General features: G+C 59.5%; 1 protein-coding gene across 3 annotated transcripts in view; it reads left to right on the top strand.

Moving 5' to 3' along the window:
• EXD3 (exonuclease 3'-5' domain containing 3) overlaps nt 1-23,348 on the top strand; it is a 67,588-nt gene that overhangs the window by 23,781 nt on the left and 20,459 nt on the right. For 2 of the 3 annotated variants that reach the window (XM_072960585.1, XM_072960584.1), the window contains exons 6-17: nt 3,451-3,504; nt 4,470-4,609; nt 10,132-10,232; nt 15,144-15,217; nt 15,324-15,362; nt 17,063-17,229; nt 17,678-17,801; nt 18,076-18,286; nt 18,375-18,484; nt 18,990-19,152; nt 19,277-19,443; nt 19,734-19,889. In XM_072960585.1, coding sequence (XP_072816686.1) covers nt 3,451-3,504; nt 4,470-4,609; nt 10,132-10,232; nt 15,144-15,217; nt 15,324-15,362; nt 17,063-17,229; nt 17,678-17,801; nt 18,076-18,286; nt 18,375-18,484; nt 18,990-19,152; nt 19,277-19,443; nt 19,734-19,889 — 1,506 coding nt within the window. Of the gene's footprint in view, nt 1-3,450; nt 3,505-4,469; nt 4,610-10,131; nt 10,233-15,143; nt 15,218-15,323; nt 15,363-17,062; nt 17,230-17,677; nt 17,802-18,075; nt 18,287-18,374; nt 18,485-18,989; nt 19,153-19,276; nt 19,444-19,733; nt 19,890-20,807; nt 20,946-23,348 lie in introns of all 3 variants that reach the window. The other variant, XM_072960583.1, reaches the window with a different exon arrangement.

Here is a 23,348-nt window from a genome sequence, read left to right as displayed (position 1 = left end):
CAGCCTTTCAAAGAGCGTCTGGGCCTGCTGAATGCGCCTCCCTTGCGCTCCGAGGCAGGAATCCCACACAAAGGGGGCTCTTGTCCCGCACAGGCCCCTTCTGCGAAGAAAAGCCATTGTCCCGGAGCGGGGCCGCCCGGCAGGCGGTGCATGCTCCAGTGCCCACCGCCGCGCCCGCCCGGAGGGGCCACATTCAGGCCTGTCCGCTCGGATTAGCAGGGACTCACGACTTAATGTGCGGCGATATTTCACGTCCAGGGCGGCGGCTGGCCCTGGGTGGGATGAATGCCTGCTTTTGTCTATGGAGTTATTTTATTTACATTTTTTAAACAGCTTATCAAGGTAAAAAGATAGCTTTGCTTAAAAAAAAAAAGCCCCTTGGCTCCAGGCCCGCGCTGAGCCATGGAGGTGGGAGGCAGGCCTGTCCTGGGGCCCGAGGATGCTGGGTCTGGGCACCTGCCTGGCCTTCCTGCTGGCCGAGCAGGGAGTTCGATGAGACGCTCTTCCCACAGTCACTGCCCCAGCTCCTCCGGGTCTGCTTAGTTATTTTCCCCTGGTGGCTCTGGGGCCCGTCCACTCGGAGGTCCTCGCAGCCCCGCCCTCCCCCAGGAAAGCCCACTCTGGGCAGCTTCCTCCTGCAGCTTCGGGCCCCTCCGCTCCTCCCCCTGTGCCTGCTGTGTGGGCCAGGATCTGGGGCCAGTCACAGGCACCTGGGCCAGCAGGAGATGGTCTCCCCACACCTGCTGAGCCTCCAGCGTGACCAGGCGGTGAGTGCTGGACAGTTGTCACCTCAGCAGAAGTTCAGACTGAGAAATGACCTGAAACCAATTCTAAGCCAGGCCCCAAAGAACCAAGGTGGAGGCCACGCCGGGGGTGGGGCAGGAGGAGGTGGCTGCCAGCTGTACCCCCAGGTAACCATGGCCACCCCCAGTGCAGCCAGGGTGCCCTCCTGTGGCTGGGTGAGGCCAAGCGGCCCCCTCCTTGTCCTATGCACCCCCTCACAGCCTCCAGGATGCAGATAGCCCCAGGGCCGCGGGTGCAGAAAGAGGACACTTCCCAGACCGTCCCTGGGGCGTCCATGGCCTTCCAGCCCTGGGCACGCTGACCACACCCCTCAGCATCCACACAGGCTGCCTGGCTGAAAGAGGGCACCCTGGTGAGCCTCAGAGCGCCCCAGCCGGGCCTGGACGGAGGGCTGCTGCTCTGGAGGAACAGGGAGGAGAGGGGCTCCCAGACCCCTGTGTCGGCATCGTGTGGCCGGGGTTGTGCGCCCACCTCACAGGTGCGGCCTGAGCTGCACACCTGCATGGATGGGGCCAGGCTCTGAGCACTGCTTGCCTCTCCACACTGGCTCCCACACTCCACACAGACAGGGGACACTGAGCGGACTGAGTGGGCACCACTGACCGGGGCCCTGACTGCCGGGAAGCAGGTGAGCCAGTTGGGGCCAGCGTGGCGGCCCCGGTGCTGAGGTGCTGCTGGCTCCTAGGAGGAAGGGAGCTGGGCAGACAGGGAGGGGACATTGGGGCTGGGTGAGTGCTCCCCCCGGCTGCCCTCCAGGGGCCCTGCTGCTCCGAGGGCAGTGCCCAGCCTGCCCTCAGCCCCACCCTGACCACCTGCAGCCCAGGCCGCCGCCTCAGGCTACTCCCCAAGCCTGAGGCCTTGTTCTGGGACTCAAAGGGGTTCCTGGGGTGGGGGGGGCGGGTCCACTGAGGAGCTGGATCCGTGGACAGTGGAGCCTGATAACCAGGCAGAGCCCCACCTCCCCCTTACCTCTGGGGCACCAGCCCAGGGCCTGGTCTGGAGAGTGGGAGGGTCCTGGGTCCCAAGTCATCCCTCCCACAGCCCCCTCTCCAACCGTGGCCTGGCCTGGCCTGACCAAGCCTAGGTGGAGATGTGGGCCCAGCAGGAGCCCGGAAGTCACGCAAGGGGATAGCAGATTCAGGACACAGGTGATGGGGTTCTGATCACCCCAGCTTTTGAACATGGTGTGTAGGGCCATCAGAGTGTGCACTGTGGCCTTCCTGGGTGGGAGTCCAGATCTCCCTCAGCTTCTCAGGGGCTTCCTGTCCAGAATCAACAATCAGAGCCATCCAGGGAGGCTGGCGCGCCCCCAGGGATGGTCCCCATGTTGGGGCACGTCCCCCCTCCCCTTGCCCTGCCCCCCTCCCCTCGCCCTGCCCCCTCCCCTCGAACCCTAGCTCCTCCCCTGGCCCTGCCCCCAGCCCCTCCCCCAGGCCTATTCCTGGTCAGGCCCACCCACCTCCCCCGCTTCTGCACCTCCTCCTCCTGCCTCCTCCCCCTCCCCTAAACCCTGCATGCCCCTCCCAGGCACTGGGCCCCCTGGGGCCTGGCCGAGGCTGAGCTCCTGGACCCAGGCCAGGCCGCTGAGGCGCCGGGTCAGCGCTGCGCAGGGAGAGGCCCCCAGCCCCTCGCCCCCGCCCCGCGATCCGGCCTGGTGGAGCTGCCTTTCCCAGGCCGCTATTTTGGGCCTTTCTGTGAGCCGCAGGGGGCGGGGCGCAGGCCGCCCTGCCAGTTATTTTTGCTCATAATGAGAGCTCGATGTATGGACATTATTAATAGCCGCAGCCGGCGCTACGTGCGGGTGCTCAGGGCCCAGGTTTTCCCTGTTGAGTCGGGGGAGGGTCCATGGCCCTGGGCAGGGCAGCCGCCAGCCGCCCACCGGCCGTCCCAGCCGGCACCGCTCAGAGCCTCTCGCTCTGTGGATCCTGGGGCAGCCCTCTGCCTGCCGCCAGCACCACTGACAGCCCCGTCCTTCTGTGCCCTGGCCCTGGGGCCGGCCCACTCCATGGGACAGACTGCTTAGTCGTTTTGGGGTGCACACACTGTATGCACCTTGAGGAAAGTGCTCAGAGGCCCCGAGGAGCCCGGCATGCCAGGGCCACCGCTCCTCAGGCCCCCAGGGTGCACAGAGGCCCACCCGGCCCCTCGCTCTGGGGACCATAAACAGCCATGCCGGGAACTTGCCTGGGCCGGGGTTGGGGGGCTTCCGGGAGGAGTGGGCGGGCAGGAGCAGATATGGGGAGAGCAGTGCAGAGCGGTGTCCGGGCTCTGTGGGTAGGCCATGTGGGCTTCTGCTCCTGCCTCCCCGTCCTCTGCCTGCCTGTCACAAGCCCTGACCCGGGCCACGTGGCTCAGCACGCACCTCGAGGCCCTGTTCAGGCCACACCCTAGCCTGGGGGTGGGCACGGGGTCGTTCCACCCACCCCACCGTGTGTGGATGCTGGCCCAGCACAGGTGGGCGTGTGGGCCAGTGTGCTTCCTGATTCCAGGCCCTTGGCCTGGGGGCCACGTGGCTGGAACAGGCCCCGTCACTGTGCCCGCAGCGACTGGGAGGTGAACGGGCCACCCTGCAGAAGAGAGCACCCCCAGAGGCTGCCTGTTCCCCCTGCCCCAGGCCCTGTGTGACCTGCCCCCTCTGTTTCCCAGGCTGTGGTGCTGGGCACGAAGCTGCAGCTGCAGCCGGACCTCGACTTTGAGACGGTGAGGGTCCTTCTTGTCCAAACTGTGTAGGTTCCAAGTTGGATGATGCCTAGGTCTCCAGAAACATGGTTTAGGGGGTCCCCGCCCCTGAGCTCAGGGCTTTGCTTCCCACAGGCTAAGGCCAGGGGAGCTGGCGGGCAGGGGTCACAGGTGACCATCTGGCCGTGTGTGGAGGGCCGAGGGGAGGGGCCGGCGAGTGCCTCTGGGCTGTCAGTGGGCTTTGGTATAACAAGTTCGGAAAGCGCTGACCTCCAGGAGCCTACCGAGCTTCCTCTGCTCTGGGATGGCAGTCCGGGCTCTCAGGAAAGGGGGTCCCCACAAGGACCTCCCACTGGAGTCCTGCCCTGAAGGATGGGCCCCTGTCCAGTCTGGGCTCTAGACTGTGTCAGGGAGGGGAAGGCGGGCAAGGAGGAGTCTGGGGCCACTGGGAGGCGCCTTTGTTGCCTGGTTCTCTCAAGGGGAATGGCCAGGATGTCCCAAGGCCCAGCACCATGGCCGGGGCTTCCTCAGGGCCTCCTGGAGGGCTCGGGCAACGCAGGGGACTCGTGTGCAGATGCCGGGCTCAGGGCCACTGCTGGTGGATGATCTCTATTCTGCACCCCCAGCTCGGTGCAGACAAGGAGACGGCGGGCTCCTGCAGGACCCCTTGCCTTTGGGAGCCTCCTGACCCTCATGACGGATGACCACAGGGCCCCCAGGGACGAGGTCCAGGGAGCAGCGGGGCGTGTGTGTGCACGTGTGGTGCAAAGGGGCCTGGGCGTGGGGTGCAGGCCTGAGGCTGTGGGCTTCCACGAGGCCCCCAGACGCTCCGCTGGGCCCTGGGCTCCCTCGGAGAGGCGAGTCCCGTGGACCAGCTCTGGACCCTCTTGGTTCTGACACTCCGGCCGCTCCCTGCACTGGGTTGGAGGTGAGTCTGACTGGGGTCTTGACCGAGGAAGGAAGGCCTGAGGGTGTGTTTCCCACAGATGAGCGCCCCCCTGCTCCTCCAGGACAAGGTGCACCTTGTGGAGCGCTACGTGGACAGCCTCCCGGACCTCCAGCAGAGACTGCTGGCCCTCCTGGACTCCTGGTGCCAGCCTGGCTTTGACGTCACAGTTGTCGCCAGGTGAGCCCCACGGGGGCCTGGGGGGGGGGCCGGGGGCTTGACGGGGGCAGCAGCGCAGGGAAGAGGCACACGCACGCCGCGATGCCCTCAGCCAGGCCCGAGTCCCAGCTGGGTCAGCCTGGGCCTGGGGGGCTGGCGCTGGCAGCCTCTGGGTGAGAGGGGGTTCGCTGCTCCAGATGAATAGAGTTCCCCTCGGGGACCCCTTCCTTCCGGTCCTGGAGTCGCACCGCTTGTCCACCCGCTCCTCTCCTCGTCCTTTTCTCCGTTTATGAATCTTCGTGGAGCACGTGCTGAGTGAAGGCTACCCCAGCAGTTACAGAGAGCAGGCAGCATGCTAAGGGGAGCCCACGTGCGCGCACACGTGTGTGCGCAGGACACGCGTGGGTGTCGCCTGAACATGGGGCGTGCGGGTGGCGTCTGGGAGGAGAAGGGCTTCCTCCCGCGTACCTGGGGTGGCCTGCGGGTGAAGCAGCACCGGAGGCCTGCGAAGGCTCCCTGGGCAACCTCCCTCCAGCAGGCAGCCCCGGACCCACACACTTGACGACAGGGCCTTGGGCTCCAGGCAGGCCTCCCTGCCCCCCCCCCGCCCCCGTTAGCTGTGGGCAAGCCACTCTCACTTTCTGGGTGTGTTTCCTCATCCTTAAGGTGAGACTGATTCTGCCCGTCTCCAAGGGCGGTTGTGACTTCACACCCTTCGAAGCAGACGGCGTGCCTGGCAGTGGGCCAGAGGCGTGTTGTGTCGTCGCCATGCTCTTACTGTGTTAAAAAAGAGAGACGCGCGGGTGGAGCAGACAAGTGTGTGTCCCGATGCAGACGAGGGAGGTGCGGGTGGAGAGTGGGAGGGTAAGGAGGGCCCTGTGGGGTTAGATTAAACTGCAGATGTTGGCTTAAATTAATGATTTTTAAGATGTCCTTGTTCTGTGCTCTGAAAGGGCTCACAAGCAATGACACCCCGTAGCCACGAGCACCCCCGGCAGCCCGATTCTCCCCTGAGAGGAACAAGGGAGAATGAAGCAGCGATGGTGATGGAGCACCACACCGTGGATTTTAAAAGTCGGGGGTGATGCTCTGAGGCGGGGACGAAGGCGCTCCTCTACAGCGGGCGTCAGGCAACAAGTGGGAAGGAACGGTGAGGTCAGAAATCGCCGTCTTGTCTCCCCCAGTGAAGTGACTGATTTAGGTGCAGATCATAAAGAGATAAACTAAGAAAGAGATGAAATGCAAATTACCCACATCAGGAATGAGAGAGCGTAACTACAGCTCCTACACACATTAAAGTGGTGGTAAGAAACATTGTTTGCACCTTGATGCAAATATATTTGACAGTTCAGGTGTCACAGACCTAATTCTTGGAAAACACAATTTACAAAACTGATAATGGAAAAAATAGAAAATTTGAATAGTCCTACGTCTATTAAGCAAATTGAATTTATAGTTTAAAACTTTGCCAGAAAGAAATCTTTATACCCACATGGCTTCACTGGTGAATTCCTTCAAACATTCAAGGAGGACACTCTTCCGACAGTAACGGAGCGCACCCTCGCTTGTTTTGTTCAGCGAGTTTGAGCCTTGATACCAAAGCTTGAAAAGTACATCAGGGGAAAGCAAAGTTGAAGTCCAGTGCAGCCCATGAGCAGAGATGCAGAGATGGGAAACGGGATGATCAGCAACCAAGGCGACTGACAAAGAGCTGGTCAAGGAAATGAGAAGGTAGGCTCGGGGGGGGGGGGAATATTTGCAAAGACATCTGATAAAGGGCTGTTACCCAGAATATGGGGCGTTCTCTTAAAACTCAGCGGGGTCAAAGTGAACAGCCTGATTTAAAAAACGGGCCAGAGATCTGAACAGATACCTCACCGGAGAAGATGCACAGGTGGCAAATAGTCACGTGAAAAGATGCTGCACAGCATACGCCGTCAGGAAAACGCAGATCAAAACAGCGAGGCACCACCACACACCCATGAGGCTGGACCACGCCCGGACACGGACGTCAGCACACGCTGGGGAACGTGCGGAGCAGCAGGAACCCTCATCACTGCTTTTGGGAACGCAGCGTGGTTCAGCCACTTTGGAAGACAGTTTGGAGGTTTCTCAACAAAACTATTGTTGCCTTGTGACCAAGCCATCACATTCCTTGGTATTTACTGAAAGGCACTGAAAACCTCTGTCCATACGAAAACCTGCACATGAATGTTTACAGCAGCTTTGTGCGTGACTGCCAGAACAAGGTGTTCTCCAGCAGGTGAATGACTACGGCAACCATGGTCCAGCCAGACGACGGAATGTTTTTCAGAGCTGAAAGGAAATGTGGATGGACCTGGAGATCATCATTCTACGTGAAGGAAGCCAGAAAGAGGAAGTAAATATCATATGTGGAATCCAAAAAAAGGAAAAAAGAGGACACTAATGAACTCATCTACAAAACAGAAACTCGCAGACACAGTAAGCAATCTCACGGTTACCGGGGGAGAGGGGATGGGAAGGGATACATCTGGGAGTTTGAGACTTGTAGATGTTAGCAACTATAGATAAAAACAGGTTTTAGAAGGTCTTCTGTACAGCACGGGGGACTGTGTTCACTGTCTTGTAATAACCTTTTATGAGAATGAATATATGTGTATATAAGCACGGCCGGGACCCTGCACTGTTCATCAGAGACTGACACATTGTAGCTGGCTGTATGTCAATAAAAAACAAATTAAAAAGAAAATAGAAAGTAATGAGCTACCAGGGAGGGTTAAATGAAGAGTATTTGCTTGAGAGACACACGGCATTGTATGAAACACAGATGAGCAACAGAATCCACTGTAGAGCACGGGAAACAACACTCAATGTTTTGTAAGAACCTATAATGGAAAATAACCTGAAAAGGCAGCATATATGCTGTTTTAATAACTGAATCACTTTGCTGTACACCTGAAACTAACACAACATTGTAAATCAGCCGTACTTCAACTTTTTTTTAAAGAAGCGCTATCAAGCCCTGGACAGGCTTAGGGAAAACTCAGATGCATATTACAGAGTGAGAAAAGCCAACCTGAGCGGGCTGCACACCTGGGTTCCAGCGACGTGACGTTGCGGAAAAGGCCAAACTACAGAGACAGTGCGGCGGGGGGAGGGCTGAACAGCCGAGCGCGGAGGGTTTGCGGGGCCGTGAAACCGCCCTGTGCGATGCTGTGATGGCGGGTACCTGTCACTACGCAACGGCCAGAGGGAACCCCGAGGTGAACTGCGGACTTTGGGTGCGGATGACGTGTTCTAGACGGACCGCCGGGTGGAGAGGCTGGCTGCGAGCAGGGCTGCGCGCGCGGTCTCCAGGACGTCTCTGTGTTGCTGCTCGGTTGTGCTGCCCTAAAGGTGAAGTCTGTTTCTTTAAAAAGTTAATGCACCGCGATCAGGTGGAATCGACCTGAGGAGTGCAAGGTTGGTACAACATTTGAAAAGACGTTGTAGCGCACCCTTTTAACAGATTAGATAACAAAACTGCAGCAGTATCTCAACATATGTAGAAAAATTATAAAATTCACACCTTATTTATGATTTAGAAAATGCTCAGCAGACTACAAAGAAAAGGAAACTTCCTTTGTCTGATAAAGGACATCACTGAAAATGAAAAGCAGCTACAGCAAGCGTCATTTTTTTAAGTTTTGTCGAGCTATGATTATGATATAGGGAACTGTGTGTTTGGAGCGTGTGATTTTCTATCTTTTGGTGTATGTGTGCCTCCGTGAAACCACCACCACGTTAGGGTGCTGAACACCCTTCCCCCGTCCCCAGGGAACCTCGATTGGCTGTGTGTTACTGTAGACCCTTCCGCTTTCTAGAACTTTGTACGAATGGAGTTATGCTGACCAGCTTCTTGCCCGCTGCACGGCTGTTTGAGATTCAGCCTCATGACTTCGCTTTCCTGCTGAGCGCTGTCGCAGCGTGCGGGCGTGCCGTGGCTGGCTCGTCTGTGGACCTGTCGGCGGGCGTTTGGGGTGTCTCCAGGCTGTGCCTGTTGTGCACACGGCCGCGGCGACTGCTCATGCCCGTCGTCCTGTGCGTTCTTTCGGTGCTCTTGGGCAAATGCCTTCGGGCTGGATGCCTGGGTCACGGGAGAGATGTGGATTAGTTTTTCGAGAAACTGTCAAACTGTTTTCCCAAGTGGTCGCACCATTTCACATCCCTGCCAGCACTCGGCGTTGGCAGCCTCTCCAGGGGTCGCTGGTCTGATACACACGTGGTGGTGTCTCGCTGTGGTTTCAAGTTGCTTTCCCTGATGGCTAATAACAGAAAGCTTTTCCAGGTGCTGTTTGCCCTCATCGTATCTTCTTCGGTGAATCAGCTGCTCCGTCTTTCACACATTTTTTACTTAGGCTGACTGTTTTCATGTTACTGAGTTTTGAGAGGTTTATAAACATAATCTGGATTAAAGTTCTTTATCAGATGTGTTGCTTGCAGACATTTCACGCTGTGGCACGTCTTCTCATTCTTTTAATGATCTCTTTCAAATAACAACAAAAGTCACAGGAAACAAAGGAAAATCAGAGAGGAAAGTTCTTTTATTTTTAAATTAGAGATTTTTTTCAAGAAGGCCCAACATCCCAATAATGGAAACCCCAGAAAGAAAGAAGGAGGAACCTGGAAAAATTCATTCCAGACCCAGTCCTGGGTTGGGAGGACGTGGGGGCCAGTCTTAGCAGGTTTGTGGTGTGGCCCAGGGTGGATGGAGAGAGACCCACAGTGGAGACAAGAACCCTAAACCCTCGGAAAGAGAAGGAATCGGCTCAGGTTTTGGGAGCAGCACCTGCCTGCTGCTAAGGGAACGTTATTTCAACCCAGAAGTCCCAGCCCAGCCAACTTCTCAGTCCAGTGCGAGACAGAGCACACCATCTCCAGTACATTCCTCAGCCATGGGGGACTTCTGCGGGTTCACTCTGCACGGCCTGGACGTGAGAGGGGCAGGGGCCTGGGAGAAGCCAGCGACCGGGGGGCTGGAGTGGGCTCTGTCCTCAGGACAGTAGACTAAGGAAGCAATGAAACCAGCAAATGTTAGACTGCAGAGCAGAGGAGGGGTGGCTTAGTCACCAGTAGCATGTGCACGGTCACAGTATTGTACACGCAGCGTGTGCCGAATTAACTGGGAATTCGATGCTGTCGTTTGGGGATGAGGGCCATCTGAGGGGAGATGTTCCTACAGAACACCTAGCACTGACTCAGCGGGAGACCATAGTACAAGTTGCTCTTGAGGGCAAACACTAGACCATCTCAAATTGTCGGCAGGTGACCAGTGCCGGGAGGGGCGTGGTGACGCGCCACCTTTTCTGTGGGCCGTGTGAAAGAGCTGGGCTTTTAAACTGTGCATGTGTAGGGTGCGTGCTTAGCGCACCTGGAATCTTGGGTTCAGTCCCCAGTACCTCCATTTAAAAAAGAAAGGAAAAAACTGTGCAGGTGTATGACTTAGATGAAAATAAAACTCTTGAAATGTCTTAACTGAGAAGAAAGCAGTGCTGGGCAAGAACCGTGTCTCTCTCCTACAGACGGTACCCGCAGGTGACCTCTGTGAGGCTGGAGAGGCTGAGTCCCAGAGAGCTGAGTCGGCAGGTCCTGCGCCTGCTGGAGCGCTACGGCCTGGACCCTGGTGAGTGAGGCCCCTACACCCTGCACCAGGGGCGGGCAGGCCCTCCTGCACATGCCCAGGGACGCCAGGGCTGGTGCCGCTGGTGGCTCAGGATGCCAGGATCCACTCACCCTAGCACCACCTTCCTGTCTCCTGCTTCCCTTCAGCAGACTGGGCTCTGCGAGCCCTTCCACCCACCTGGCGTGACTCCTGGGAGTCTGGGCCCCTGTGGGTGAGGACCTCCGAGGCTGTACCTGCACTGCACCCCCTCCGGCTCCTCAGCCCTCCCCATGGTGATCACGGGCAGCCTGGTCTTTCACTCGTCTCAAAGGGAAAGTCTCACTGATAGCGTTTTGTGGGTTCGCTGTGTTAGGTTATGGAAATTCTCACTTCCTAGTCTACTGAGCATGTTGATCAGGAACGGATGTTGAGTTTTATCAAATACCTTTCTGTATCTATTGGATGATGACATACTTCTCCCCTTGGTCTGTTAATGTGGTAGACCACGCTGTTCAACTGTAGCATCGAACCAACCTTGCATTCCTGCCGTGGCCCCATCTCGGCTGTGGTGCGGAGCCATTTACACACACTGCCAGGTTTGGTTGGCCAACTTTTTTTTTGTTGAAGGATTTTTTCATCTGTGTTCACAACTGAAGTTGGACCCAGACTTTGATCTCCTGAAATGTGTGTGCCTGGCTTTGTGTACGAGGTTAAGCTGGTCTCTGAAAACACGATGGATAACCACCCCTCCTTTCTTTTCACTGACAGTGTTTGTCTGAGATTGGAGTTATTTCTTCCTCAGAGGTTGGGTGGAAACGGCCTGTGAACCAGGTTGCCTTTCCTTGTGGAAACTAACTGTTGATTCGTCTTAGTCAGCAGTGGGTTTTTTCCAAGGCAAAACCTGTCTTTCAAAAGTGTGCAGCATTCAGAATGTTAGTTTCTTGGGCCTTCTCTTTTTTTCTCTTTATTTCTCCTGATCAATTTCACTGGCAGTTTCAGCCTTTTCAAAGAACCAGCTTTTGCTCTCCCCCTCCCCCCTGCCCTGGTGAGTTTTGAGATGTAATTGGCATATAACATTGTATTAGTTTAGGTGTGGAATGTGATGACTTGGTATGTGTTTATATTGTGAAATGATCAGCACAGTGAGTTCTGCTAATATCGGTCACCTACATAGTTACAAATGTTTTTTGCTGTGATGGGAACTTTTAAGATCTGTGTGCTATTGTTAACTACAGTCACCATGCTGTGTATGACGTCCCCAGAACTTGCTTACCTTAAAACTGGAGGTTTGTACCTTTTGACCACCTTCGTCCATCTCAACAAACCCCTACACCCACCTCTGACAACTACCAGTCTGTTCTCTTTCTCTGACTTTGATTTTTTTTTTTTTACATTCCACATATGAGTGAGATCATACAGTACTGGCCTTTCTCTGACTTATTTCACTTAGCATAACAGCCTCTGGGTCCATCCATGTTGTTGAAAATGGCAGGATCCTTCTTTTTACAGCTGAATAATATTCCACAGTGTGTGTATATACAGCAACGTCTTTGTCCAGCCGTCTGCTGATGGGCACTTGGGTTGTTCCCGTGTCTTGGCTGTTGTGAATTGTGCGGCTGTGAACAGGGGACACAGATGTCTCTTTGAGATACTGATTTCATACCCTCTGAATAAATACCCAGAAGTGGGACTGCTGGATCCTGTGGTGGTTCTATTTTTAATTTTTTCAAAAACCTCCATACCGTTTTGCACAGTGGCTGCACCAGTTTACTCTCCACATCCCCCCCAGCACTTTTCCTTTGTTGTCTTTTTGGCAACAGCCATTCTGACAGGTGTGAGGTGATTTCTTAGTGTGGTTCTGATTTGCATTTCCCTAATGGTTAGTGATGTTGAGCACCTTTTCGTGTGCCTTTTGGCCATCTGTATGTCTTCTTTGGGAAAATGTCTCTTCAGTTTCTTTGCCTATTTTTTAGTCAGATTGTTTGGGGTTTTTTGCTGTTAAGTTCAGTGAGTTCCATATACAGTTTGCATATTAACCCCTTATCCAGCCCATGGTTTGCAAATATTTTCTTCTACTCTGTAAGTTGTCCTTTCCTTTGGTTGATTGTTGCCTTGCTGTGCAGAAGGTTTTTAGTTTGATGGAGTCCACATGTCAACTTTTGCTTTTGTTGCCCTGCTTTCGGTTTTTTTGATTCTGTTATGTGCCCTACTCAGCTTACTAAACTAAATCTTAAGTCTTCTTAATTATATTCCTCAAGTTTCAATATATATCCATTATTGCTCAGCTCAACATGTTTTCTAATTTCTATTATAATTTTTCTTCTTCTACCCATGGGCTAATTAGAAATGTGTTTCTTAATTTCTGAGCTATGTGGCATTTTAGTTCTCTTTCGGGTGTGGTCTCTCAATCTCACTGTGGTCAGAGACCAGGCTGTGCTTTGTGTGAGGCCAGTCCTTTGGGCTGAAGTGTGTTGCCGGGAAGAAGCCTAACTTCTCACCTGGGAAGGCGGTCTCTCTCTCTCTCTGGCTGCCTCTAGGGTCTTCTCTCTGCCTTTGGTGCTCTGCAGATTCACGTGAGGAGACCAGCTATGCACTTCTTTTTGTCTATCTTGGTTGGGATGTGTTGAGCTTTTGAATCTGTGGATTGGCGCCGTCGGCCTGTTCTGGACAACGCCCAGCCCTCGTCTCTTAACGACGTCCCCCTTCTCCGCGTCTGTCTCCTCCCGGGGCTCTGGTGCGCTGGCCCCACGCTCTCTTCCAGGCGCTGTCCCTGTCGTGTGCTTCTCATGCCTTCTCTTCGGTGTCGTCTGATCTCGGTCACGTCCTCTGCTGTCTCTTCCACTTTGTGAGTTCTCTTTTCATCTGTGTCCACCATACTATGAAATCCACCCCCGATTCATATTTTGATTGTCGTGTTTTCAGCCCTGGAAGTTATCACTTGGTTCTTTTTCTGCTGTTTTGCTATGTGTGGTTTCCTGTTGCCTGAAGACACTTCTGACTCTGTCTTTTCTTTCTTTGAATGTCCTGCTCGTGGTTATTTTATGATCCGTATCTAAATTTCGGCACCGTCCCTGGTCGTCATCCTCTTGTTTCTCTGCCTCACTCCGCTGGAGGTGTAGTTTGCTCCTGCCACCCTTGAGGGGGCGTCTGGTGAAACTACCTCCCTTCAGAGGGGAGGACGATGGTTGGGGTTTTTGCAAAGATAAAAGCACACCCTTGAGAGGTTTTGATTCATGAACAGCCCCTCCACTGCGTTTGGTGCGTAGGTGGGAGAAGCGAGCAGGGGTGTGGACAGCTGCGGGCTGGCAGTGCGGGTGCATCAGGGAGCCAGGAGCAAGGAGCTGCCCACTGTGCCCACCTGTGGCATGTGAGCCCCGCCAGAGGCCTGGCCAGGCAGCCAGGCCCCTGAGGAGCCAGGGAGGCAGCTGAAGGAAGGAGCCAGCCACCCTCAGGCTGCAGATGAAAACCAGGAGGGTGAGTTCTAGACTCAGAAGCTCTGGGGAGGGTCCCAGCGGCGCAGGGTCCCAGGGCCACCTCTTCGCAGAAGGGCTGGTGGTTCCTGACTTGAGGCGACACAAGGCAGCATCTCCAAGGTCCTAAAACTGCCTGCCCGGGGGAGGGGCACCAGTGCCCCCGTGGTCCTTGCTGTGTGTCCACTGTTGTGGCATGGGCATCTGCGTGGACTGACCCCGTGCCCTACGTGGGAGGACAAAGTCTGACACGGTGGAGGGCTGGGGGCCTGCTCACCGCTCGGGCCCGCGCTCCCCGCAGGCCTGGCCCCGCAGCCTGGCGGGCGGTCAGCTGGATGCATCTGGCTTGCAGCCCGTGTCGGGTGATTGGGCCTCTCTCACCCGCACCTTTTCCTTTACGGGTGGAAAGGACTGTCTGGGTTTGGATTAGCGCAGGCGGCAGCCTGCAGTCCTGCCGCCGGCACAACCCCGTGTCTAGGAGGCGCTTGACAAAGTCTCTCATTGGCAAGATGATGTGTAAAACTGTGGAGATGTCTGCAAAGCGGGTTTCTGCCTGCCTCTGAGTGAGACTTGCTTCTGCAATGACTTCGGATGCCTCTGCCTCCCTCCGGAGCGCCCCTCCCCCCCGAGTAATTCGTTCCTCCGTTCATCTGTCCTCCCTTCCTCAGGCTTGCAGTGCGGCCCCAGGTTCCCGAGTGGCCTGTGGGGCACACCCACGGGCCTGGAGCCCTCAGTGTCCTGCATTCCTGCCTCAACAGGACCTAGGGGTGGGGGGATGAAGAGCACCTTGCCTCCCCCACAGCAGGCCCCAGCCTCTGGGCAGCCCTGACCTCTGCCAGGCTGGGACGGGGTCCCTGCTGCTAGGAAGTCCCAGTGCTAGACGTGGGGTGCTGGCTGGGATGGCCACACCCCTGGAGAGCACTGGGTCCTGGCCAAGGTCTGGGGAAGGCCAAGGCCCCCGTGGGAGGCGCAGGTGGGCAGGCTCTGTGGCCATCATCCGACTCGGACAGCCAGGCTGTGAGGGCAGGTGGCCCTGGGGAGAAGGGGCGTGGACAGTGGGTGCCCTTCCTGGCGCCCCTTGGGCTCTGACCAGAACACGAAGGTAAAGCTGAGGGATTAGCATAGGTGTAAGTCCATAAACAAAACAGCCCCTCCCTTGAGAACTTGACATTCCTGGAGAAAAGGCAGGAAAGCTGTGGAGCAGGGGCTGCCTCTACAGAGGGAGGGGCTCCAGAGACCCAGAGAGAGGACAGCGGTGAACAGCGTGGGGGGCAGTGGCCCGAGGTGCTGGCAAAGGTGGGTTGCCCTCCTGCCGTGGGGGCTGCTCTGCTGGTGGCATCCAGGCTGCCCGGGGGAGGGGGTAGGGGTGGAGGGAGCGGGAAGACTGGCAGGGCCCACGAGCCCCCTCCTCCCCCCGGACTCCTCGCCCGCCCTCAACCCTGAGCCCTGCCCTCCCTTCCAGCTCTGTGTCCCAACGTGGTCACCCAGCAGCACCTGGCAGCCCTGCGGTACCTGTGCCACAAGAGGCTGGTGGAGGTGCGTGTGCCTACGACAGCGCTCCTGGGCTGGTGGCAGGGGGTGGCTCGGAGCAAGGCGGGCTCTCCTGCTCCCGGAGTTGCCACATGCGTGTCCGCTTTTGCAGAGAAGCCTGTCTCAGGAGAGCTGGGCCGAGCACGTGCAGGTGAGTCAGGCCTAGGGTGGTGTGGGCGGGCCAGGATGCAGGTGCCCACCAGCTTTCACAACAGCTCACACAGCTCTCAGCCCAGGTCTGCTCCTCCGACGGCCCCAGCAGGTCGGGCAATGGACAGTGCAGAAACAGGGCCCCTCGCCTCCCAGCAGAGACACTGGCATGGGGCCTCAGGTCTGCCCACTGCTCTGAGAAGGGGGAGTGCCAGAGGGAGACACTGACGGGGGGGCATGTTTAGTCCCCCCACCCCTGGCTGAGGCAGGGTCAGAGTGGCCTGGGATGCAGGATCCTCCCCCGCCACCTATGGACAGAGCTCCCAGGCCCTGGGGGAGGACGAATTTGCTGGAGGTGCCCCAGTGTTCACCAAGAGAAGATTCTAAGCTATCCTCAGTGCCCGCCCGGCCCTTGACTCTGTGCCCTGAGGCCCAGTGAGCCCAGTGACCCGCAGAAAAGAGGCAGCCGCCTCGTAGGGGGAGGCAGAGGCACACAGAGGGCCAGACTGCAGGGTCTGGTCCTGGGTGTGGGGACTGCAGATCCCATCAGGATAGTGGCCTGGGCGGTGCCATTCTGCTGCCTGTCCTTCAGGCCTGAGCTGGAGGGGTCGTCACTGGTGCAGGGCTGTCCCCAGGGTACGGTGTGCACAGGAGCTCCGCGGAGGTCAATGCAGTTTGGGGCCACCTCCCTCCCCAGCACACACAGGACCTGCTGTCCTGAGTGGCATCCAGCGGAGGGCAGCACTGAGCCACCCCTGGAGTGGCCAGGCAGGGGCCATGTGAGTCACCAGAGAGGAATGCGGACCCCTGGGCAAGGCCAGGAAGGCCGCCCCCCCCCCCCGGGTGCCAAGGCCGATGGGGCGGAAGGGCAGCGGACATCCTGAGGGACGTGGAGGGGTTTCCACATATTGTCGTCCACGTGGGAACCCGCCGCCTGCGGGAAGTGGACGCCGGGGCTGCGGGGGGCAGAGCCGGCTGGGGAGGTGGCCGCCTGCCGGCCAGCAGGGACTCCTCAGAACATCGGGGGTCCTGTCCCCTCCTGTTTGAGTTACGGTGACCTGTGGCCTCTTGCACGCAGGGACTCGGCCCCCCACCCCCACCTGGACCGCTGTGGGCCCAGTAGGCCCCCTGCTCCCACAAAGGCACTGGGGTGGGGCAGCCAGGCAGATGCAGCCTTGCAAGCCCCCATGGCTGCTGCCCCTATGCCCCTGGACCATGGGTGCAGGGGTGTCCATGGCCTCCCCCTCCCCCCTGCACACAGCGGCCGCCCGAGGGCAGGGGTGAGGAGGTGTGGAGGGGCAGAGGCAGATGGAGAGGGGCAGGGCAGACGATGCTCTAGGAGGTGATGCTGGTCCAGGTGCAGGTCCAGGAGCCGGGGGCCAACAGAGCAGCGGTGTGGGTGGGGTCTTGGATGTGGGGAGAGAGGTGCAGGCTGAGCATGGGGTAGTCGGATACAGCTGTGGGCTCAGGACAGTGACCCTTCTCCCCGACCGCCTCACAAAGGCCCCTCAGCATCTCGGTCCAAACCTGATTGGTCACCATGGGGCCCCACTCACCAGAGCTGCTAGCCTTCGGGGGACAGTCTCCTCCCTCTGAAGGGCTCAGGGCCAGGTCTGAGGGGGTAGGTCAGGGCCTGGGGGCTCCCGGGATGGGCCGGCTGCTGGGGCAGAGCCAGGCAGACGACCCGCTTCCATCCCCCAGGGCCTGGTGGGGCAGAACCAGTGGCTGCAGGAGCAGTTGCTGCAGCTGCTGACCGCTCATAACGACGCGGCCGTGGTGGCCCGGTGTGTCCTGGACCTCTCACTCCCCACGGAGCAGCTTCCGGCCACGGTGGCGACAGAGCTGAGCCGGCTCAGGCTCCAGGAGGGGTTAGCACCTGCCCGGCTCGGGGGACCCATGAGGAGGACGCGACCTTGGGCCCCCACCCTCAGAAAGTGTCCCCAGGGGCCATACGTGTCAGTGGCTTGGGAATTAGAAGTGAGAGAAAACCAAGAAGGGGGCGCACACTCTGCTCCCAGAGCGCAGACACCCACAGAGCAGGAGAGACAGGCGGCACCCCTCCTCGGTTCCTGGCCACCCGTCTGTCCAGAGACCCCATGGCCCAACCCGCAGCCCGGCCGGACACTCCCTGGGGCCTGAGGACCCGCTGTCTGCATGTGGGAGGGCAGAGGCATGTGGGAGGGACACCTGCAGGCCCCGGCCCGCACCGGCCTGGCACTGCCCTGCGCCTCCGGGGCCTGTCCCGGGAAGTGCTGGTGGGGGTGGGCACCGGAACCCAGGGTGGTGGGGGAGTGCTGCGTCTCTGCTCCTCCCCAGGACCACCGAGGTGCCTTTTGAGGACAGGGAGGACGACCACTACCAGCTGCCTGTCGCCAGGGAGGACATCCACTTCCTGGCCTCGTGGGAGGACCTGGCCAGGCACCAGGAGGAGCTCCTGCAGGTGTGTTCCTTGGCTCTTGCTAGGGTGGCCGGCCCCAGGGGCAGCTCGTCAAGGCCTCTGGGCGCTCTGTCCACACCAAGTGCTCCAGCTTAAGGACTCCAGGCCTGAGGCCTGCGCCTTGGCCGCTGCCCACAGGCGCTTGACCCCATCTGTGTGGGAGCTCACACGACTGGGCAAGCCCCCCTGATAGAGGCCGCCTCACCCGAGCTTCGGCCCTTCTGGAGGCCGAACAGGTCCTTGGCCACGCTGCTCACGCCAGCCCCTCTGTCTGCAGCCCGGCCAGGTGGTCGGCGTGGACCTGGAGTGGAGGCCCTCGTTCTGTGTGGGGGGCCGGCCCCGGGCATCTCTCATGCAGGTGGCCGTGGAGGGCCGCGTGTTCCTGCTGGACCTGCCCGAGCTCTTGAGTCCGGCAGGAGGGCCGGCGCCCCGGGCCTTCTCCCGGCTGGTGTCTCGGCTGCTCTCAGACCCCTCTGTCACGAAGCTGGGTGAGTGCAGCCCCCGCCCCGGCCCTCTGCCCAGGTACCAGGGCACCCTTCCTTGCGTGCCGGTCACACCAGCGGCCCCTGCCTGCAGGTTATGGGATGGCGGGGGACCTGCGGAGCCTAGGAGCCTCCTACCCCGCCCTGGCCCACGCAGAGAAGCAGCTGCGCGGCAGCCTGGACCTGCTGCAGGTGCACAAGCAGGTCAGTGCTGCGCGGGGGGCGCCGCTCCCTTCTCTGCCAAGCTGCCCGCACTGCGAAGCCTGGGTGAGGGCCTTCCCTGCAGGCTGGGGGTGTCTGTGGCCAGGACTTGCTCAGGGCCAGTCTGTGCCTTCCAGGCAGGCCCGGCCCTGCTCTCTGGCCACAGGTCACCAGGGCCCCAGAGCACAGAGTCTCCCAGGGAAGGAGGGTCACCACGTGTCTCCATGCTCCCCCGAAGCAGCTCGGCTTTGGGCCCCACCCCCAGAGGAGCTCTCGGCACACACCCTTTGTGTTTAAGACATTAGTCCAGAGCTGGCCAGCGGGCGGGGGACCGTGGTCCTGAGACCCCAACACAGCCTGCCTTGGCATCGACGCCCTCCTCACCTCGCACCGTCCACAGTGGAGGACACAGGCCTTCCCCAGAGCCCTTGTGGGGCCGCAAGGGTGTGTTATAGCCGTCCTCCCTCCGGGACGGGTCCCTCACCCCCAGGAGGCACTGTCTTGGCAGATGCGTGTGGTGGACATGCCAGCCCCAGGTGTGGATGGAGCCCGGGGGCCGCGGGGCCTCAGCCTCCTGGTGCAGCAGGTGCTGGGCAAGCCCCTGGACAAGACGCAGCAGCTCTCCAACTGGGACCGGCGGCCACTGGGTGAGGGGCAGCTGGTCTATGCAGGTGAGAACCCCACGCCCCGCCACGGCCCTGAGCCCCCATCCCCGCCCCTTGTGCCCCCGCACCCCACACCCTCACATCCCCACACCCCCCTACACGGAGGCTGAAGCCAACCTTGCCCTCCCAGCCGCTGACGCCTACTGCCTGCTGGAGGTGTACTGGGCGCTATGCAGAGAGCCCGCCCGCTTCCACCTGTCGGGGGACCTGGCCAGGAGCCTAAGGCTGGGACGCAGCGGCAGATCAAGGATGCAGGAGCCGCCCCGCCTGCAGAAGGCCTTGGCTTCGCCCCGGCAGGTAGGGGAAGCCCCCCACCCAGGTCCAGGGTGGCATCTGGCCTTGCACCCATGTGTCCCCTGAGGCCCCTGCCCCACTCCAGTGCACACAAGACCTCCGGGAAGTGAGTGCAGGCCCCTCTCAGGGTCCCTCGTGGGTGAACAGGTGTCTCTGCTGAAATCTACTTTTCTGTTCTCTCCCGCACTGAGTACATATTGCTCGTGAAGAGCTGACCACCTGGCCCTCAGGGCCCTTGCTCCTCTCTGGGTCCAGAGTGGGCCAGACAGGCGCTGAGTAGGGCTGTGTTGCAGGTGCCGGCGGAGGGGGTTGCCACCCCCGAGGTCCGGGCCAGGGCCTTCCGCGTGGTGTGTGACAGCATGCTGCAGGGCCTGGCACGCAGCCTCCGCTGTCTGGGCGTCGACGTGCTGGTGCTGGGCGCCGGCGAGGACCACCGCAGGGCAGCCGAGGTGAGCGGCCCTGGAGTGCGGGGCACCCCGTCCCTGCCCGTCCGTGAGTCCCTCGGGAGCAGGGGCAGTGTGTGTGGTTGCCGCAATGCCCTGGCTGCATCGCCCCTCCCCCGGTTGCCAGGGGTGGAAAATCACAGCTGCCTGGCACCCGTGGGCTGCGGGCCTGGAGCTCTTGAGGCTTCTTTTGGGGACGCCTGATGCAGGGCCCTGGGTAGTCCTGGCGCCCTTACGGTCCTTTGCCCCCAGAAATACAATGTGCCCATGAGGGTGTTCCCCCCTCTTGGGAGCTGGGAGTGGACGCCACTGTCAGGTGTGCAGGTGCTCCCCCGGCAGGAGGCCCTGCCCACACCCACGGCAGGACCCTGCCTGGGGGCACCAGCCCCAGGGTCACGAAGAAGCCCTAAGCAGGGCTGTCAGAATTCAGGCATTAGAACATGGCTGGTTTACAGAGACATAATTCACACAGCACACAATTCACCCAGTACAGTGTGCAAGCCAGTGGCTTTTGTCCCTTCACGGAGCCGTGCGACCATCAGCACAGTTTCGGAATGTTCCCAGGGCCCACGAAGCCCCCAGGTCCCCCCCGGGGCCTGGCTCCACGGACCCGCCTGCTCTGCTCCCTGCACATGAGCGGACACGCCTGGGGCCTTGCGGGTCTGGCCTCTTCCTCACAGCGTGTTTTCTCGGTTCATCTGTGTTGTAGCGTCTGTCAGGTCTTCACTCCTTTTTATGACCAAATAGTGCTCCCTTGGCTAGACCGCAGCATCTCCATTCCCCCTGCCCTTGACGGACACTCAGGCTGTTTCCACTTCTTGGCTGTGGAAATTGTGCTGCTGTGAGAGGACAGAGGACCAGGTCATAATTTTGACTCTTAATATGTGGTTTCCTTTTTGCGTTTGATCACCTTCTCCTGGGAAGGCGTCCCCAGGCTCACCGAACAGGTGGCCGGGACACAGAGCTGGTCGGGGGCCCCAGGACCGCAGAGCATTGGGGTCGGTCCACCGGCATGAGGTCTGCCACGGACACACTTCCCTGCGCACTCCGCTCCGCCAGCAGGTGCCGTGTGTGTGTGTGTGTGTGTCTGTGCGTGTGTGTGTCTGTGTGTGTGTGTGTGTGTGTGCACGCCAGTGCGGCTCAGCTCCCCGGCTCCTTCCGGCAGCCCCCACCCTCACTAATGAGGAAGCTGAGGCCGGAAGGACGGAGGAGGTCTGCCTGGGGCTACAGGAGAGAGGGGCCAGATGGGAGGGAACACCCGCCTCCGTTGCTGGCCTCGCATCTGTGAGCGGATGTCCACTCTGCCACATCCTTGGCCCCGTTCCGGATGCCGAGTGCCCAGGGAGGTGGACATGGTGGTGCTGAGGGTGGCTCTGGCCGCCATCCCTGTAGGAAGCCCCTCTTCCCCAGGCAGGGTTGTGTCCAGCTCTAGGGGCTGAGACCAGGAGGACCAGCCTGACTTCTCCAGGACCCAGACCAGAAGCCAGAGAGGAGGGGCCTGCCCCCTGGCCCTGAGAGTCCCAGGGTCTCCAGCACATGGGAGGCAGGTTTGACCCCTAACCTGCACCCCCACTCCCCGTCACGGCTCTGAGATTTTGCATTATGTGGCCGAAGGGATTCGCAGGTGTGATTTTGGATTATTCGGGTGAGCCCAGGGTCACCACAGGAGCCCTTAACACGGAAATGGAAATCAGACCCAACGCAGGGGAGGGACTCGGCGGCTGGTGCTGCGTGAAGGTGGAGAGGTGCGGGCTGCCCAGCCAGGACACCCCACCTTCATCCTGCAGCCCCAGGGCCCGGATCCCGCGGCACCTGAAATTCCACGTGTGAGCCCTGAGCAGGGAGCCCACGGAGCCCCAGGTCCCATGCCACAGAGCTGTGTTGGAGTTTACAGTTAAATGGCTGTGGCCGCATTAGCAAACTGATAGATTTTGGTGCCAGGAGTGTGGTGTCACTGTGACAGTTGCTAAAACGTGGAAGCAGCAGGAGAGGCTGGAGAAGCTGCGCAGATCAGGACAGAAGGAGCGAGGGGGCCCCGCCGGGCTGAACAGACTTGGTGAGGAGCTGAGCTGGGCTGCCCCGGGGCTGGGGGTTCAGACCTCAGAACATGCGCACAGCACTGCTCGGTGTCAGGCCACGCGCCGTGCCCCCCGAAGGGCCTGGGAAGCCGGATCGAGGCTTGGCCCATGCCTGGCTACAGGCTGATTTTACCCACGTCTTTTCCACGAGGCTTTTGACCTGCTTCCGGCTCCTTCGCTTTCTGGTCTGAGCTCTCAGGGTCTTTTGAGGGCATGCTCGGGGGCGGGGGGGAGGCAGGGGTTACTGTCACCTGCGTGTGTCAGCATTCTGCACAGCTGGACAAGTGTGTCCACTTCTTATACCTGTGACGGCCTCAGAGGCAGGTGACTGCAGCCCTTCGAGCATGTTCTGGAGAGAACACCTCCGGCAACGGGAGCCCCTTTGGCTGTTTTTCCCGCCTTAACAGAGGTCCTGGAGGTTGAGCCCAAGACCTCACGCATGCCAAGCACTCGCTCCGCCGCGGCGCCGCTGCACCCCCACCCAGCCCCTCTGGCTGCTTCCCTTTGCTGTGGATCTTTCCCGGTCATGTCTCCGCCAGCACCCCCCAGCAGGTGGGCTGGCTGCTTTGTGGGGAGGGGTTCTGCTCTGGGGCTCAGTTTCTGTACCTTTCACGACGAGCATCATTCACACACTGTGGGCGAGGAAGGGGACGAGGGCCCTCCCAGCGGAACAGAAAGCACAGGGCGCTGTGTCCTGCGCTTGGAGGGGCAGACATCCCACAGGTGAATGGGAGACAGCCAATGAGACCTCCGGGCTGTGTGCCGAAGGTGCAGCCGGGGATCCTGCTGCTTGTGGTCCAGTGAGAGGAGGGGCCCCTGGAGGGAGGAGCCACCAGGCAGGGAGGAGCTGGAACTGACGACCTGGAGGCTGTCAGCCCATCCAGAGGGAGAAAGATACCCAAATTCAGGGCTCACTCCCCTCGGTGTGGCCTGGAGAGGGGCTGAGAGGCTGCTCAGAGCAGAAGGTTGGAGTGTGCATCACCCGTCAGGGTGGGCCTTGGCCACCTCAGCAGAAGCCAGAATGAGAGAAGACATTCCGCTGGTGCAACAGCCCAGGCCGTGCCCATGGTGGCAGTGGCTCTTGGTCTGCCCCGCCGGGTGCCCCACCGTCATCAGCCAGCGCCTCGCAGTTAATCTATGTGCCTCCAGCTGGTCCCACTTCCCCAGGGGCCTCGACAGGTACAGATGTCAGGACCAGAAGTGCGCCCAGAAGTCTCCGGGAAGTGATCACTGAGTGGTTCTGGGGGTTCTGGGGCCTGTCTGCTCATCTGATCGATTCAGGGCACTCATGAACGTGTCTCCAGTGGTAAAGAGGTCACTAGTGGCCCGTGGTGTGATACGGCATAGTTCCTCAGGACGTGGCCATCAGACTCCCCACAGAATTCCT

The sequence above is a fragment of the Vicugna pacos genome, chromosome 4, assembly GCF_048564905.1.
Source record: "Vicugna pacos chromosome 4, VicPac4, whole genome shotgun sequence".
NCBI classification, from domain to species: domain Eukaryota; kingdom Metazoa; phylum Chordata; class Mammalia; order Artiodactyla; family Camelidae; genus Vicugna; species Vicugna pacos.
This window is presented reverse-complemented; position numbering and strand designations above follow the sequence as displayed.